The sequence below is a fragment of the Varanus komodoensis genome, unplaced genomic scaffold (assembly GCF_004798865.1).
Source record: "Varanus komodoensis strain SLA01 unplaced genomic scaffold, ASM479886v1 scaffold8, whole genome shotgun sequence".
NCBI lineage: Eukaryota > Metazoa > Chordata > Lepidosauria > Squamata > Varanidae > Varanus > Varanus komodoensis.
In genome coordinates, this window is record NW_025336481.1 from 22,999,906 (window position 1) to 23,018,901 (window position 18,996).

Here is an 18,996-nt window from a genome sequence, read left to right on the forward strand (position 1 = left end):
GCACTGACAAAGAGATACTAGTCCTACAAAAGGGAAGTGCTACCTACCAACCAGGGGACTCATATTCAAGAGTCTGCTTAAGTAAGTATTGTAGCGAATTACATGGACCCAAGGTATCTTCAATTTTTCTTGGTCTTCTTCCGAAGGAGCACTTTCACCTGCATCACCTTCTGATCTTCCCTCTTGTACACAAGACATCACTGGAACTTTATACGTAACATCATAGCCATCTGAAAATTATAAACATTTTAATATTGTTCCAGTTCTTAATAATATGCAAGAATACACTGCCATCAATTATTTATGTTTATTTATAAATAAGATGTGGGGCTTAAAGGGGCTGTGCTGATGTTTGTACACAAAAGCTGGGGTTTAAGGAGGTTGATTTACATGTGCTAATTTATTATTTTCAGGAACAAAATAAGATATAAAACACAACTATTTCTAATCCTCCCAGAGAACTGGATGGATTTAAAATGTATACGTGGGCAAACAACTAACTCTTCCAGCCTATTTTTTGTTGCTATGTGTCATAGGTGACCCTGTGAATGAATGCCCTCTAAGATGTCCTATCCATGACAGCCCTGCTCAACTCCTGCAAACTCAAGGCTATGGTTTCCTTTATAGTCAATCCATCTCATACTTGGCCGTTGTTTTCTTCTTCTCTGGTGAGTCTTTCCTTCACGAGGTGCCTGAAGTATAACAGCCTCAGTTTTGCCAGTGTTGCTTCTAGGGAAAGTTCTGGCTTGATTAGATCTAGGACTCACTCATTCATCTTTCTGTCAGTCCAGGGTAACTCTCCTCCAGCACCATGCATCAATTTTTTCTGTCAGCATTCTTCACTGTACTATTTTTCACATACATAAGGATTGGAAACACAATAGCTTGGATGATCTTGGCCTTGATCTCCAATGAAACACCCTTACATCCTTTAAAACATCTCTACCCCCGTCCCCCCAAACCTTAATACTGCTTACCATACATGTACTGGATTGCTCCCCCTCCCCCACCTTCTCAGACCTTGGTTTCATCCAGCAGGACTCCTCTTCTTCATGTATTACATTCTTATGTTCTTATTCCCCACCCTCCCCTTTCACTCACCAATACCTCCTTTGCACCAAGGACATGCCAGAGAGATTCCCCTCTCTCTCTAACCTTTTGCTTCCTCTCTGTGGTGGTGGTAATTTTCTGCAGAGCATGGGTTACTACAAACCATTTGTTCTTAACTTCAATTTTTAAATAACAGGCTTTATGGCAGTTCATTTGTAAGTATGGGTGTTCATAACCCAGACATTCATAACCTAGGGACTGCCTGTACTGCAATGACTTTGTATGATGTCTATATATGCATGCCTAGCAGGGAGGAATAATAGGTAACTCTTTATATTGCTATAAATATTTTACATTATACTCAATGTCCTGTGGCAGTTTTTCATGTGAGTGCTGTTTGTAGCTTAAATGGTATATTTAATATATTATGTACAGGGGGTGCCAAAAATGTATACACTTTTTAGGGGTGTTATCTATGTATTACTTGTCAAAGTTGAATTGAATTAGTTCCTTGGCCTGCAAGGCGATCAAACCAGTCAGTCCTAGAGGAGATTAGAAGGCCAGATACTGAAAATGAAACTGAAATACTTTGGCCACCTAAGCAGAAGGAAGGACTCACTGGAGAAGAGCCTAATGCTGGGAACAATTGACGGCAAGAGAAGAAGGGGATGGCAAAGAATGAGGTGGCAAGATGGAGTCCCTGAAGCAGTTGGCGTGAGCTTAAGTGGACTCTGGGGGATGGTGAAGGCCTGGAGGAATGTTGTCCATGGGGTCACGATGGGTCGGATACGACTTCATGACTAGCAACAACAAAGCAATGTGTAGTATGATGTTCATTCAAAAGATGGTGCTAATCAAAGGAATGTTAGTGTCACCATGCAGTGGTTTTTAATACAGTTTTTTCCTTTCTTAAAATGTGTGTGTGCGTGTGTGCGTGTGCGCGCATTTGCACCCTCTGTATATACATGACCTCAGGCTTTCATTATTTTAAAGATAAATTAGATATTTATCTCCACTACAGTAATCAGAAGCTATGCAGGAATTCCTTACTTTGGCAAGACAATCTTATTTCATGTGCATTTTAGTTATTGATTTACTTTACTAAAAGCTGCATCAATTATTCTCATTCTGTATTACTGAAATGGGCCTTGCACTGTGGACTAACACCTGCAAAATCTGGGATTAGGAGCATATTGGTACTTCCTGTATACCATTTGGCAATACTCTGAAGAAGTAACAAGTGAAGTAATATGGATTAATTCACTTAGGAAAATGCCTTACCTACCTTATCAATGAAAACAGTGGTAGAAAACATGGATTTAGTGTGGAATGTTTGATCTTGGTTACATTAAAAGGCAAGGCAGAGCTTTAATGTTACTCAAGTATAAAAGACAAGATAGAGACCTGTTTTCAATGTTTGTTGTCTTTGTACAGCTTGGTTTTTGGGTGGCAGGGTTTCACCCAAAATATAAATAGGAATATCAATGTCAATGCTAATTTTCTGTTTAATAGCATTCAAACCATACAACAAAGCAAGGTTATTATACAAATACCAGATAAAAAATCCTTGTAGGAAGAACTGAGGTCCAGAAGAGCAAATTCTGGCATGTGCTGTAGTACTGTCTGTCTCACATGATACAGTTTAACAGCTTTCCTTCCACTTAATTGTTGGGAGGTCAGAATAGCTTCACTGACCTAGAATTAAGATGTATATAATAATATTTAATTCACATTAATTTAAAACTGAAAATTGGAGAACAGCAAAAACCCAACCCCTATAAATGTAATTAAGCAAAGTTCCACATTTCTCTGACACAGCATACACAATTGCCAGTAATAATTTAATTATTACAGAAGTCATTTCAAATCAGACAAACCCATATCAGACACACTTAGTCTAACCCACATTGCTCATGTGCCTAACTTCATGGTAGAAAAATATGTGTAATTATAGGATGCTGAGAGCACAATTGTATGCATGTTGAGACAGAAAGTCCGACAACTCTCAGTATTCACCAGCAAACAAGGCTGTCTAAGGGACATTGACAATTGCAAGACTTTTCTGTCCAAATATACCTAAGACTGCAACCTTAGTTTATATTGGATTGAAACAAAATAGAAGCAAACAGTGTAACTATATGGAAGTTTTACACCCTCTTTTTACTGTATGGTTTTAACTATCAAAGGACTGATATTGGCAGTATAGAGGCTTTCCACTACATAAGCAGATAACAATACTCCCACAAGCACCACATCTACCTGTTTCATATAATAATGTAAGCCAACTTCCCAACCTAGCGCCCTCCAGATGTGTTGAACTACAACTCTCAAATTTTTCAGTCAGCTTGGGAAAGCTTATGTAAATTTTGCAATGTTTGATGAATCAGATCCTTTTAAAAAAAGAAAGCACAAACCTGTGCAGCAGCTCTTACTGCAATCCAGGCCTGAACTCTGTGCATTTCCAGGGCTGTAAGTTCCTCAGTAACACGGAGAGTATTGGTAGGCTAAATTTAACAAAAGTTCTGGTTTAGCTCAGTTGGAAATGATAAATACATTCTGGAAAAGAACTTATACAGATTTTTAGAAATATCGCAACTCTTCATAAACTTCTGAATAACCATGTAGAAACAATTATCATGACTACTCTGCAGTGCAGAGTACTCCTATACATATAAATAGCACAATCCAATGTGCTGCCTGCAACCCCACAAATTCAAAGGTTACAGGCACCCTATTGAGGGTGAGAGCAAAGTGGAGTCAAAGATCATCTCCACCCTTTTCCTGCTCTGCAACATACTTAAGGTACACTCATATAAGTGTTTAGACAAAATGTCCTACAAATTGCAGCATGCCCTAGAAAGCATTTTGTGCAAACCTTTTATGTGCAAACATGCAAAGAACTATACCCTCAGAAGGCTGATTATGCTGTTTAAGGGTTTTGGCCCTGCTCATGAGGAAGAGAGACTGAAGCCCACTTATAGATCTATAGATCTAGAACTAAGTCTATTTGACATTCCAACAGACTCTTCGTTAAGTACTCTGAACAGAATCAAGGTTTTCCTGTTATCCCTCAAAGGCTCTCCAAATGGATAGTACACACCATTACTCTCTCCTATCAGTTGGCTAAGATAGACTTGCCTACAACCCCGAGAGGACATTCCACTAGAGTTGTAGCTGCTTCCTCATCTTTTGCGTCGAGAGTTCCTCTTGACAATGTCTGCAGGGCGGCCACTTGGGCCACTCCATGTACATTTGCTAACCATTACCAACTGGATGTCCGGGCTAGTCAAGACTGCTCCTTTGGCAGAGCCGTTCTTTCAACTATTCTTCGATGATGACACGTCCCTCCTCCAATTAGGGTAAGCTTGTTCCTCTACCCATATGTGTGATGCACAGAGGCCACGACGAAGAAAAGCAGGTTGCTTACCTGTAACTGATGATCTTCGAGTGGCCATCTGTGCAGTCACACAACCCACCCGCCGAACCCACTCGGTGTCAATGGGTGATGCTTTTCAGTACCATGTTATTCTCCCTTCGGTACCGAGTCAGTATGCTTTCCCTTCTTGTTGGTTCGACAATGTTAATTACTTAGTTACACTTGTTCCTTAGAGAGCGAACGTCCGGTCTGTCAAAGACTGGAAAATGGTGGACACTCCGCTCTATATATACTGCTAGGGGGGAGGGGAGCGGATTTTCCCGCCAAACCGTTAGCTATCAATCTTCCGGCCACAGGCATTGCGCAGGCGCAGTACCCATATGTGTGACTGCACAGATGGCCACTCAGATGGCCATTTTCAGAAGAAAGAATGAATCCATTCGCAGAACTTTCTCCTTATGAAAATTCAGGTACGGAGGGTCTACCCTGAGGGCGCAGAGCTCGCTAGCTCTCCGAGCCGATGTAACTACTACAAGGAATGCTGTTTTCCAGGAAAGAAGATGTAAATCAATCGTTGCCGAAAGTTCGAAGGGAGGTCTTGTAAGAGCTTGTACACTTTAATGGATGATGGCTTCAGCCCGGAATGGTAGAGTTCTAGGAGAAACTACAGAATGTGGTCTATAGATGTTGACTGTGGAAGAAATGAATGTGACTCTGCAAAGACAGAGAATCATCGCCACTTGGTCGCATATGACTTACGAGTTGATGGCCTTAGCACAGAATCGAGAATACGCTGAATGTCCAGGTGAAAAGGTGTCGGACCCAACGCAACATTTGTTAGATCCGAGGGCGTAGAAAGTGCTGAAGGATTCGAAGCATGGAGTGGCATGTCGGATCCGAGGACAGGATCCCTAGTAGGTATAGACGACATCAGTACAGAGTTAGACGTCGGCTGTTACCAAATTCACCATGCCGTCAACTTCAATGATGTCAAGTCCGGGTGGCGAATTGTGCCCTCTCGCTGGGAGGTTTTCTGGCCTTGTCCTTCTTAGGCTTCTTGTGCTCAGATGGTTTATCGGAGCCACTGTGCTTCCTTTTTTCACTCTTCTTCCTAGTTGGGGAAGCAGGCCGATCGCCCAGAGCGTACAGAGTTTCCTCAGAAGGGCCTGAGGGTGGAGCTTTGGACGAAGAGGCCAGTGGAGCAGGTGGGGCTGGGCGGGTGGCCGCAGCCGTGGTTGGAGCAGGATGGGAGACTAGTGGGTCCGACTGGAGAAGTGCACGGTCCCACAGAAGCCTCCGGAGGCGATTCTCACAATTTTTCCTGGCCTGCTTCGAGAAGGCCAGGCATTGAGAACATTTATCTGAACATTTATCTGTCCTATGTCCTTCCCCTAGGCAGAGAAGGCATAGGTCATGCGGGTCTGCTGGGGACATTTTAGACCTGCATTCCACACTTGCGAAAAGCCGCTCATTGCGCCATTGTGAGAAAAGAAATAGAGGAGATAGTGCAGAGGGTAAGAATATATTTTTGGGGGGTTTTTTTTTTTTGGAGAGAGAAAAAGGGGTGAAAAACAAGAGAACAACAAGAGAGACAACAAGAACTATCGAAAACGGGGTTTGTAACTTGGAAAAGAGCAAACGTAGAGGTTTATATGGACGAGAAAACGGTCAGAGTGAGAGCGAAAGTGGCATGATGCACAATGAACGGCAGTCGAAAAGAATGGAAAATAGCGGACACTCCGCTCTATATATACTGCTAGGGGGGAGGGGAGCAGAGTTTTCCCGCCAAACCGTTAGCTATCAATCTTCCGGCCACAGGCACTGTGCAGGCGCAGTACCCATATGTGTGATGCACAGAGGCCACGACGAAGAAAAGCTTTTTTTCCCCCCATTAGCCAGTCTGTGTACCATTTTGCACTTGGATAGGTTTTAGCAGCAGTTCTCTTGCTCTGTACGTACTTTCCAGAATGCCATCTCCAGACTCAGTTGATCCTAACACTGGGACCAGGAAATAAACACTGCCACATTTTATAGTTGCTGTTTAAAACTAAACAGCAGTCCAACCAAGCCAGGACTGGTAAAAGAGGGGTGCCTAAGCTATCAAGTCATCCACGTTCCTTCTCCCTTTGGAGCCTTCTGTGGGCTATCACACCCTATTTGAGGACATAGCAGTAGTGTTGGGAGGAAAAGAACACTCAATTAGCAGAAGTAGGCTTTCAGGAAACCAAGATAGCTCACTAAACAAACCAGAGAAGCAATGAAGCCAAGTACATGCAGAGGACTATTCAGAGATTGAGGAATGTCCTTCAGGACCTCCAGGAGAATAAGAGGAGAAAGAAATGATATGAACATAGAATAGATAACAATTCATGATCTCTGAAAAAAAGACATCAAGAAGTATCATAACAAGGCAGAAAGAACCAGAAGTACTCATTTTTTTACTTACATATTTTCTTAATATACTAGCATTTCTAAGTGGTTTACATAACAGAACTTCCTTAAATATATTTAGATAAATCATTACTTTTGAAAGAAGTTTTATGCACAGCTTCAAGGAAACAAAGGTGAAAGAGGAGGGGTAACCAAACTGTTTTATTGGGTTTTATAGTTCAGCATATCATGCTGAAATCATCTGCTAGAGTCCAAGACCAGCATTTAGGAACTGCAATAGCATTCCGCTGCTTTTATTACTTAGGTATTTAGCCTCTTACCTGAATTTATCACAATCATAAATCAGGCAACAGTCATTATAGTAAAAATTATCAGCAAGCCTACATGAGAGCATGGGGGCAGGGGGTGGATATATTGAATGGTAGCTCTGATTTGGACAACCAAGCTGATCTACATGAAGGTTTGCAGGAATCAGCATGGGTTGTACAAATTATAAAGGGAAAAGTTGTGTGGAGGCAATAATCCTATGGGGCTCCTAAACATTCTCTGAGACCACACGGGATAGTTTAGATTCTGAGTTCACAGACAGCACTTTCACCCTAAAACTGGGAATTGGAGCTCTGCCCCCTCCTCACTTCTCTCAGACGTCCAGAAAGTGATTGCAGAGAGGGGAGGAGACTGGAGCAACCAGGACACAAGACATCCTGAAGGTTATCTGCCTTCCCCTGTGAAATGCCCCCACTAGACAGGTGATAAAGCATACATACGCTTGGTTTAAATGTTCTTCCCTTCACTATGCCTGAGGTTGGTGATTCTTCCTTATTTGTAATTAGATAAAAATACAGCAGTGCTATTTCCATGTATGATCTTCTTATCAATCTGCAAAAATACAATACAGAACCCTCACAAATGTTTAACACACACCATTATTACTTGGAAATTTCATGTCATGTGATGAAAGTTACAGTCACTGAACTATAATGGTGGTTTATATAGCGACCACTCTACCTCAACTTGTTCTGCTTTTAGCACTGTTTATCTAGTTCTTATTTTATGAATTTGTTTTGAAAACTGACATCCATTTTTTTCAAAAAGAAACTCAATACAATAGTTTACATTGTACAAGTCAATTGGATAATATTTATATATTAAAGTACAAAATAAAACCAAAGCCAAAACCACAACAAACCATCAGCAGGAAATACCATTATAAAAATCAGAACCATCACCACTGCAACACATCCAAGATATATTTGAAGTCTGATTCAGATGTTACCAACAGTGGTATTATAACATGACATTTCCCACTCCATTGCTGTTTGAAGAAAGCAGATTGTGTAAACTGAGGCAGCAATGCAGTTATCCTGACCTTTGTAGATGACCTAAGTGCGTGGGTGATGTGGATTTTTCACACATAGTTTGGATCATCTTGTTATACAAACTTTCTGAACCAATATTCTGAATTTGTTGAATGAATCACCTGTTGCTGAATACTAAATTCAGGTAAAAATTTTAAAAAGGTAAGTGGACAGAGCTCCCCCATGTGAGCTCTGCTCACCTGTCTCTTTCCAGAAACGAGTGTCTCCCCTTGTTTCCTCAGAAGTGCCCAAGTGCCATTGCACAAGTGGTGGGGGCCACTTGTGAAAAATAATCAGCAGGGAAGAAGAGAATAATGGGCCACGTAAGATTGGCGGCGGAGGCCCTTCTCCGGAAACCCTCCTTGAAGGATATTAGGAGGATGAGTACTCGGAGGAGGGCTTTTCTGCAGTGGCGCCCAACCTATGGAATGCGCTCCCCAGAGAGGTCCGCCCAGCGCCGTCGTTATTTGTTTTTCGGCGCCAGGCCAAGACCTTTTTATTTAAACGCTATTTTAACTGTTAATGGTTTACTTGTTGATTTTAAATTGACCAGGCTGTTTCCACTATTTTATTTTATGTATTTTATTTATTTGATGAATTTTTGCATTTTATATGGGATTTTAATGATTGTAAGCCACCCCAAGGCTCATGCAATGGGGTGGCATATAAGTTGTCTAAATAAATTAAATAAATAAATCATAAAGTCATAAATACAGTACTCTCAATTAACCAGCACTCATGGGGATTGGTAGATGCCGGATAAATGTAGTTTCTGGTTGCTTGAGAGTTACTATTAAAAATAGGCCTAACTAATACTATACCCCATACTATACCATAAACTCTGTATTGACTTGATACTATTGAAATGCAGTAATTAAAAACAAATAAAGACAAATAAAAACAAATTTCTATCTTCTTAGTTGAGCCTTAATATATTAGAGCACTGTCAAACCGACATTACATTCTTCCAAGAGCACTGCAGAACTCTCACCTTTCTCAAGCCTCTTGCATATTTCCATCTTCTGCTTGAGGGTAAGCACTGTGCTTTTACACTCATTTGGATCCTGTTTTGGCATACTTGGGGTTGTATGTTTACACACAGTGAATTGGTGGGAGTGGGAGGTTTGGCTGCACACCAAGTTTAAACTTACATTTCCACTGGAAATTAATGTTATTTTAATTTTTATTTAAAGTATTTCTTCGATTTTTTTGTGAGTTGCTTGAAAGGGCCAGTTGTTTGAGTTCCAGTTAACCAAGTGTCTACTGTACTTGTTTAATGATACTGGTGAGTAGAGCGTGTGAGCGATATTCATGTTTTTTCCATTTTCACAGGGGTCCTGCACCCCTAACCCTTACGAATGTGGAGGGCCAACTATATGTATTCCAACTTACATACTTAAGGATTAATTTCCATTTTCTCAAGACTGAAACTCATTCATAACCCAGGGACTACCTGTATTGCATTGAAATACCATGTTTGTTCTTTAAGTTGCTCACATATTAATATAATAAATGAAAAAACCAGTGCCAATAAATTGGGAGAAATAACAGAAAATAATGAATGCAAATTAAAACTAAGTCTAAAGCTACATATTATATGTGCATTTATTTGCAGTTGACACCTTACAGCATGAGACTAATCCCTGCTGAACACTTCTGACTGACTGACTGACTTCTGGGTAAGTACACATGGGACTGAACAACACAACTACCAATGAACCTGTGACTTACTATATATCTCATTTATTTTCAAGTCTAGAAATACCGAAGGCCAGTGACATTGTACGAGGTTCTGCACATTACTAGGTTCGAAGCTATCTTCCTATCTTGGTGCCATTCTGCCACACACAAGCACACTTTACAAAGTCAGGCAGCAATTTTTTTAATATACTTACCTCAGACTAAGTTCTACTGAACTTAAAGAGTGACAGTGTCACATATATACATGACACACTGTGCACACAAGACAAATGCTTGTTATATTGAGCAATGTTTTGTTCAGTAGGAAATCCAGAGCTTTAATGAGTTATTAAGAAAAGCATGATACCTTCTTTGGGAATGGAGCCAGTACTGTGTCAGAACTACTGGATCAAAACACTTGGAAATATATTGCAGTGTACCATAAGGCAACAATCACAGACTTATTTATGGGGGAGAAGGTCCTTTTTGAAATAAATGTTACGTGCTTCTGAGTACATATGCACAGGATTAAGCTGCATATTTGTGTACATCAAAAACAAAGAAAACCATGTTGCCCTGTGATTTACAGGAAGTGTGAGGAAATCAAGATATCAAGGCAAGAAACACTGACAAAAGAATCAAAATAGTTGCTCACCCATAATTTTGATAACCTTGTAAGCTTAACTGTATGGCATCCAGAAAGTTTTCAACAGCTGTTGTTGATTTATTAACACTTAGGGAATCAATCTGTCGCTCTATCTTCCCTTAAAAAAGCAGACACGCAAGTTAAGACTCATAGCTAGCAAAACTCTGTATGGAAGGTTTTTTAGAGCCAGGATGCTAATAGCATGACTGGTCTGGCCAAATTTAAACATGAACAGATCACAAGTGATGAGGGATTGGACATGGAGGCTTACAGGAGCCTGACTCAGTATAGTAGTTTCTTTACCCATGACCATAGGAGAAATGGCATAGTAACATTTCCAATGTTAAGGGTGTGAAGAAATGCCACATATATAACTGTTGTTTTTCAGTAATGTTTACATCTGAGCTATAAAGTATTTGAGTACACATGAAGCTTTTCTTTGTTGCTGTGAATAGCCTGCATAGTAGCTGCAGGGTATTATTCTGAAGGGGGGAACAGCAATTATTGCTTTGAATAAGAAAAAGATACTTCGAAAAAGCTGGGGACTGGAGGCTATCTATGACTACTAGCCTTACTGGCTGTGCGCCACCTCTGTTATCAAAGGCCACATGCCTGCATATACCAGTTTTTGAGGAGCTTGGACAGGCAGAACACTTGTACCCTCCTGCTTAATAGGGTTGGGATGAACCCTTTCGGAATCTGTCCCTCCAACCAATCATGGGCTTCCTCTTGTGCTTGGCCCAATCTTCTAAAGAAAGCTGGGCTAAGAGGAAGTCCACAAATGCTTGCAAACCCCCAGCTGCACAACCAGCAACCTTCTTCCACATCAACTGCAGCAGCCCAAAAGGTGGTTGTAGCTGGCGTAGAAAAGGGATGCTGCATGTGCAGTGGTCATGAGAGCTGCTTTCCCAGAAAGCAGCCTTGTTTGGCATCTGTTGCAGCTGCACAAACAGTGAGCGCTCCTGGTGCAGAAGAGGGGTTCTGCTACCTTTCCGAAAGAGAAGTTCAGCTTCCAACTCTAAATCTCTTCTCACAGATGCTGTACAAAGGTCCAGTGCTGTTTCAGTGTGCTTCAGAGCTTGCAGCCATTGCAACTCACTTTGGGGTTCAGATGTGCAAGATAATTCTATGGTCAATATATGTCCTAAAAATCAATTTGCAAAAAAGAAAAATCCATGAGTTTCATAATTCAAAAAGAAAAGCAAACATTGTAAAAGTAAAAGTTATATAATTACACTATTTTTTAACATTTCAGACAATTCAAACAGAAGTGAGGCACAACTAAATTCTGCCATATACAAAGTATCTGAGAACACATACAAAAGAGTGATGGCTAGGCAAACCATTCTGAGCATTCATTCATTCATTCATTCATTCCCTACCCTTCAACAGATTCCAGATCATGTGAACCTGACCTATCATCACAAAATTCACATTAGATGCTAGTAGTACATTAGATAATGTACCAGCTCTGTGCAAGTGTGTATACAGGAATGAGAAAATGAATTTGATGTATATAAACACATGTGCACTAAGAACATACTACTATGGTCTCACTGAGGTAATACCATAATAGTTTCAAATAGTTTCCCTTTGAAATAATGGAAAACTCTAATATTACTTAAGAATATCAAACATTATCCATCTTTATAAATAATAACATGTTTTATACATTAATGTAAGCTTCCTTACCAATTCTCATTTTGACTTTTGCCAGTAATCTGACATGTGGCAGATAAATGTTTTTCATAGGTACCCTTAAAGTTGTCCTTGTAGGGTCTTCAGCATGCTGCTCAAGTGATTGTCCCAAAAGAAATAACTGTTGAGAAATGTAGTTTGATAACACAAATTATACAATCTATATTTCCCTCTACTTATAGTTCGTACCTTCCATAAAAAGCTGTAGTTAAAATGCCATCCGACACATGAGAGATATTACCAACTTAAGATAACTAAATGATTTGCAGGTATCTAAAAATCTTTGGGGGGGGGTGGAAACTAACAGGAGAAACCCTCAGAATCACCTCTGAAGAGGGGATCTCTCAAGTAACTAGGTAGAGAAGAGAATGCAGTGGGTGGGATATTCAACAGAAGCACTTTGCACTGCAACATTTCATTGTAGGACCACCAGACATACACTTGCTACTTCCATTTATCTTATAGATATTACATATCATAATATGCATATTATGATTTTAATGGTTTTTAATGCTCTTGTACACTATTCTGAGAGCTTCTGCTAACTGAACAGTTTATAAACTGGATGGATGGCTGCTTGTCGCTGTAACAAAGGCTTTTTTAAAGGGGGAGATTTGCCCCTCCTTTTTGCCATACCACCAAATTTCAGCAGCAAATTTGGTGGCACTTAAACATATGTATTTCATGGGCCGTGTGTTGCCCACCTGTGCATACATAGATCAAATGTGGTGCAGCAAACAGAGTGGGAAATGTAGATCAGGAAGGCCTAGTTCAAATCCTGGGATGTTCACAGGGTGACTTTCATATCATGTTGATTTTCCTTTTCTTGCAAAGTTAAAGTGGGAATACTTTTTAAAACACTTATGTCCCTCTGAGTTCCTTGAAGGAAGGGCAAAATATAAAGGTGATATGATTACACTCACCTGTTTAACAACAAGTTCATGTGCTAGAATTAATAAATTCAGTTGCTCAATTTTAGCCATGGGATGTTTCGAATCATCCTCTGCTTGTGTTCTCATTATATCAGCTAGCAGTAGCATACTTCGGACTAGTGTTAAAGAAGCTGTGGGAGAAATCAGTGTCCTTTCTTCAAGTAACCTGATTATATCCTGTATGGACACAAGAACATAAAGATATATTTATATTTACAGGTAGATCAGTGTTTCTCAACCTCTTATTACATATCTTTCTTCTGAATTTACTCTATTGTCCTGCCTCTTACCCTCACTGTAGTTCTATCTATGCTTTCAACAGGGGAATGCAGATATGCTTACACACAGTTCTGTGCACTCAGGGATCTGTGGATTATAGTATTAAATCAAAACTGACATTAGAAGAGGGACAGAACAGGACATCTCTTTCCTGTTATTAAAACCATGAAAAGAAAAAAGGATCAGAACAAAGCAGTTACTCTTCTCTCAAACTTAATTTGAATAATGGGATTGTGGTGGGAGGTAAGTAATTGAAGGTAATTGAAGCACAAATCCAATCTAACTTAGGGTCCACCTTCCGTGACATTCAACCTATCCATTCCTTTGGTCAGGATTCTATCTCTGGATGTTTATCCATGCATCTTGAACCTCAGACAGCCCATTCCACACATTCAGAGTTGCCAACTTTAAATCCTTGACATCTAGTTAACTAAGTAAAATAAAGCTATGAATTGTGTCAGAACTTTTCTAGGAAAAGTTAATCATTCACATTTGTGTTCAGACCTGTAGAGAAAGCTTAATGTCAGCCACTGGTTGTTTTTCTTGCAGGCTAAGCATAATGGCTTGCATTGTAATTTCAGCAAGTGTCTCAACATCATTGAATGCCTCAGCTTCCCGCTGTACCTCACTGATCAGACATGAACACTCTGTCAATTCATTTTCTTAAAGAAAAAAGAATACACCTCAATTAACATTTAAAATACATTCTCAAATAATTGCACAGACAACTGTAATATTTATTTGTATATTCTAGGAGTTTTAGGATGTTTCTCTGCTTAAGCTTACATAGGATTGTGCCCTTGGAACACAGTCCTCCTCTTTGTCCCATATTGCTGACTGGAAGGATAGCATGCAGATCCTTTCCAGCAGTCTCTGCATGTGGGGAGGAGCACCAAAGGGGATCTTCCTCATGGCAGAGGTATCCAATGCTCCCATTGCAGAGTTCTTCCATTGGTGGAAGCAGGCAGAAGTGGCCAAAACAGGAAGCTCCTCAGGTGGGCAGACTCCTTGGGTGGGCTGCAGAAAAGCCAGTTTTATATCTACTTGATGTAACATAATTCTGTTACATAATAGTCAATTTTTTTTCTTTTGCCTTGAACAGGGTGGGCTAGGGGAAGAAAAGATCTGCCAGACCAAGCACTGAAAACAGGAGCACCCTCTCAATCTACTACATCGACCAGCACCAGTTGACAAGGCTAGGAGACAGCGTGTCTACCTTATGACTCCCTACTGGCCACACTCAGGCTTGTTCTGCCTCTACAGATCTGCAATGTTAACTGATTGCCTGAACTTATATATGAATCCTTCAGATTCTGGAGGGACAGAAAGGGTTTTTCCCAACTCTAGTGGTAACTAACTTGTTCAAAAAGGTTATTCCTCCTGAGTTGGCTGTTGACTTTAGCTGCACCTTGCCAGGACTGTACAAAAATATATAAACAGAAGCAAACATGTTAACCCCTTATATATAAGTTCAGGAAATCAGTTAGCAACGCAAATCTGCTTGCACAGTACATGGAGCTTGATTCCTGGCAAGCACCCCATGAATGCTGGGCACACTTGCCAGGAACGTGGACTTCTGGCTGCTACAAAGTGGACCAGAGTCCAGGAAGCTGAAACCAGGTGACTGATGGATTTTCCCCATGAAACAGATTCCTTGCACATCCCTAGTTAGCATTACAATGGAAACAGATTTAGAAGATTAGCTCCAATAGTTTCTGGATTAACTATTACCTTTCATTGTTTCAATGCCTCTTGCCTGTGCTGTAACTGCTGTCACTAATGCCAAACGACATCTGAGCCATATATGTATATTCAAATGTTCTTTGGCTATTGCATTGTGAAGCAGTTTGGAATCCTCAGCATAAAACTCATCATTTTCCTAAAACACAGAAAAAACTTACTTGGAAAATAAACAGATATTAATCAATTGTACGGCAATTCTGTAAATATTTTTTAAAAGATGTAGAGTTATTTGTATAAATCTTCTGAATGTGGATTACAGTGCATCATAACATGCTACTCTATTAATTTAAACCTAATACAATTCTTAATATATAAGAATTATAGAAAACTATTTTGAATGTTGACTATGCCCTCAACATATCTGCACTATTTTTATCAGCTTTATACCTGGTCAACCAAAAACTTACAACTTATACCTCATCTTTCTCTGTATGTTCTGGTAAATTAGATCCCTTCTTGAAAATCTTTGCATCCTGAAGAAGTTTTAATGCAGAAAACACCAAGGCTGCACTATGATAAATAAACACACAATTAAGCATTAGAAAAAGTTTATGTATTTTATATTTCATGCAATAATTCTTGTACACAGATCAGTGGCAATTAGCTGAGTTTTGATTAGTTCACCTAAAAAGGAATATATGGCCTGGATGTTTTTAATAGATATAGATAATAAAATATTTTTATATTTTAGATATAGATAATAAAATATTTTTTGGCAAATAATGACTTTTTACAGAGAAAAGTTTACCATAGGATAATCCACATGTCCACAACCTGTTCAAGAGGAATGTGCCTTTCCACAGTGTGCATTGTCCAGAATGATGAAAAGATCAACCTGAGGCATTCCCCTTCAGAAAGATCTTTCTTAGCATGTTGGTGTATAGTTGGCACTTGTGGGACACAAGAGTTGTGAGGCTCAAAGTATCAGTCAAGGTGTTCAGCCAGCTACTGGATCACAGTAAAAATGATACCCCTATTGACACACCAGTCTGAGATCCTCACAGCTAGATGTGAATAGAGGAATAGAGAGGGCTTCCCTGTTTGTTGAGATGTCTGTTGCAAGAGTAGATTGTGCCTTTGGAAGAGTGGTCCTTTGGTTGTCTGAAAAATTGTCCCGTTTTGAATACACCCAGATTGTTGAAAGTTATTAATCATATTGTATTACGACAGTGACACTAAGAAATGTTTTCAGGTAGTAAAACTTCAACAGAAACCAAACATCAAAAACAAGATGCCAGTATACTTACTCACCCATAAAGCATTGTTTTCAGTTACTTTTTGGTTTTCTGCTTAGTTAACTAACATAAGTGATAGAGTCAAACAGTAACTGGTCTGCTGAAAGCTGAAATAATTTACCTGAATGCTGTCTGAAGTCTCTGCTCAGCAATGGCTGCCAGTTGAAGCTTAGCTTCAATTACAATCTCTAACTCTGAAGCTGAGCATACATAAAGTGATGTGCCATATTTATTTTGTATCGTTTCAAGAATTAAACTAATCCTTTCTTCAGCTTCTTCCAATAAAATGCCCTAAAATGATAAAAACACATGTGCCCAGTTAATAAAAAACCAATGAAAATACAGTTTTAAAACACTAGCCCCTTTCATTATAATCAAAGAGCAAAATTGAGAAATGAAGTATTTATTCTGCACTGGAATCAATAGAACCTGTTTTCTTCAGGTTTCTATCACAGTGTATAGCATGGGTCCTCAAACTATGGCCCAGGGGCCGGATCCGGCCCACCATGCCCATCTGGACCTGCTGCACCCACCGCCGCCCACCCTGCCCCGCGCGGTGGGAGACAGTGGTTTGCTCGCTCAGAGAAAACAATCTCCTAGCAAGCAAGCTGCTGCCTCATACGTCCGTCTCACGGTGCTGCCGCCCACGCCTCACCTCCCCTCGCCAAGGGCGGCCATCCACATCTCGCCTCACCTTGCCTAGCCACACACCCCGCCCCCATGCCGGCCTGCACGCACCGCCCACACCCAGCACCAGCAGCTTTCAACTGGCCCCCTGGTGGAAAGTTTGAGGACCCCTGGTGTATAGGATGAAGGATCCATCCTCTCCCAAGCATTCCATGTAGAAGATCTAACGCCATCTCCACCAGTACACATTCAGCTATTCCTTCTGCTTTACAATCATGTTGTGCATCATGGCACAAATCATCATGAGTGTAGCTGCTTCTAAGGTGCTTTCATCACTCATATGCCAATGTGATGGAAAAACTGGAAATGCACCTTCAGCATCTCAGCTTCATGCTTCTTAAACAGCTGCACCCAAGTGCAGTTTCTGACAGGCCTCAGAGCAAGTGGGGTACGGGTAGCAGTGTGTAGGTGCACAAGTGACTGTGCAGTGCAACAAATGGTTTTACCAATGATCTTTTGGTGTACTTTCCTAGCTTTATGTTCCATTTACTGCTGCTTGATCAATGTGTCATGATGTAGGCTATTCTTTGTAGAAAAATCTCCAACCTTCCCAATAAACCTTTCTCTGAACCAAGAGAGCACTGTGACTCCTGGGTTTGGTTTCCAGTATAAAGAAAGCAATGCTCCCCTTTTAAATGAGGCTTGTGTTTGCAAAAGGGCAACACAGAGACCTCTCCTGTAAAGCTATCAGGCAGGCAATGGTACTACTGCTTCTACTACTAGGCAGAACTGTGATATCCACTACTAATTAGGGCTTGTTACCTGGGCTTGTCCAGTAGTGGTAGGATCCTGAATTTTCTTTTTTATCTGGGAAATTGTCTCTATAGCTCTTTCAAACCTCTGGAGAATTCTGATAGACATTCACACAACTATGGCAAACCAATTATCCTTGGACTAACAGTGAGTTCTTGCAACTAAAGTCCTAGATATTTTGGAACAGCAATATTTGTGGTGAAACAAAGCCCCAATTCATCTTCCTTCACATAAGAAAGTGCCTGGTATGGATGTCTGTCTCCTTCTAAACATGTTAAGAAAGTGAGGTTGAAAAAACTGGAACATTCTGCAACAAATGGAGCATATTTGAAGTTGTTGGCTATGTTCCAGAATAAAAGTCTGTGCATTAAATTATCATATCCTGTTCAATTTTACACCCTACCCTTGCCTTGGAATACACACATTTTTGGAATTCGGCTTATAAATACAAAATGCACAATCTGGTTATTTATTTATTTATTTAAAGCATATGTGACAGATCTGCATAAGATTGTTCCCTTGGTTTGTTTCCCTTCTCACTGAGAGAGAAAGCATACAACCGATTAGCCTTGCAACAAGATGGGGTCTCTTTGGTACACAGAATTTACATATGAAAAAGCCCCATGTATGTGGGTTTCCAGAGATGCATCTGCCATGTTCTTGCAGGTTTTGTATTTCTGGGATACATTTTTTCCTCTTCCTTTCATGCTAAATAGGTTTTAAATGTGGCTAATCTTTGGAGTAGCACTTTAATGTCTCCAGTCCTAGGGTAACCTAAGTATACAATTGCTCCGCTTGCCAAATAACAGCCAAGAAACCAAAAGCCCAAAATAACAGGTTCTTTAATTTATCTGGAATGCATTGCTACTTAAACTATAAAAAATGTAATTAATCAAGGTCTGTATATTTTCTTATTTTAATACTATTATTACCTTTAGCATGGCCATAGTCAAAGTATCTTTGTTTCTTTCAAGTTCCACAATCATGACAATTGGGTCACGCTTTCCACTTGTAAATGCTGAAGCTACTATAAAACCTTTGTAAAAATAAATACATTGTCAAAGCACTGAAATTAGCCTATTGTGTCCTTCCCTGTAAGTAGTTCCCTTTGAATTATGTCCTATGCAACTCCCAAATACACAGGGTACTCTTCTCTAATGATGCCATG

General features: G+C 40.1%; 1 protein-coding gene across 1 annotated transcript in view; it reads right to left on the minus strand.

The window, feature by feature from the left end:
* CFAP54 (cilia and flagella associated protein 54) overlaps positions 1 to 18,996 on the minus strand; it is a 105,892-nt gene that overhangs the window by 12,002 nt on the left and 74,894 nt on the right. Inside the window, 13 exon segments of the mRNA XM_044455813.1 lie at positions 48 to 230; positions 2,604 to 2,745; positions 3,465 to 3,554; positions 7,585 to 7,696; positions 10,511 to 10,619; positions 11,490 to 11,645; positions 12,194 to 12,320; positions 13,123 to 13,308; positions 13,915 to 14,072; positions 15,142 to 15,289; positions 15,564 to 15,663; positions 16,510 to 16,679; positions 18,761 to 18,864. Coding sequence (XP_044311748.1) covers positions 48 to 230; positions 2,604 to 2,745; positions 3,465 to 3,554; positions 7,585 to 7,696; positions 10,511 to 10,619; positions 11,490 to 11,645; positions 12,194 to 12,320; positions 13,123 to 13,308; positions 13,915 to 14,072; positions 15,142 to 15,289; positions 15,564 to 15,663; positions 16,510 to 16,679; positions 18,761 to 18,864 — 1,785 coding nt within the window.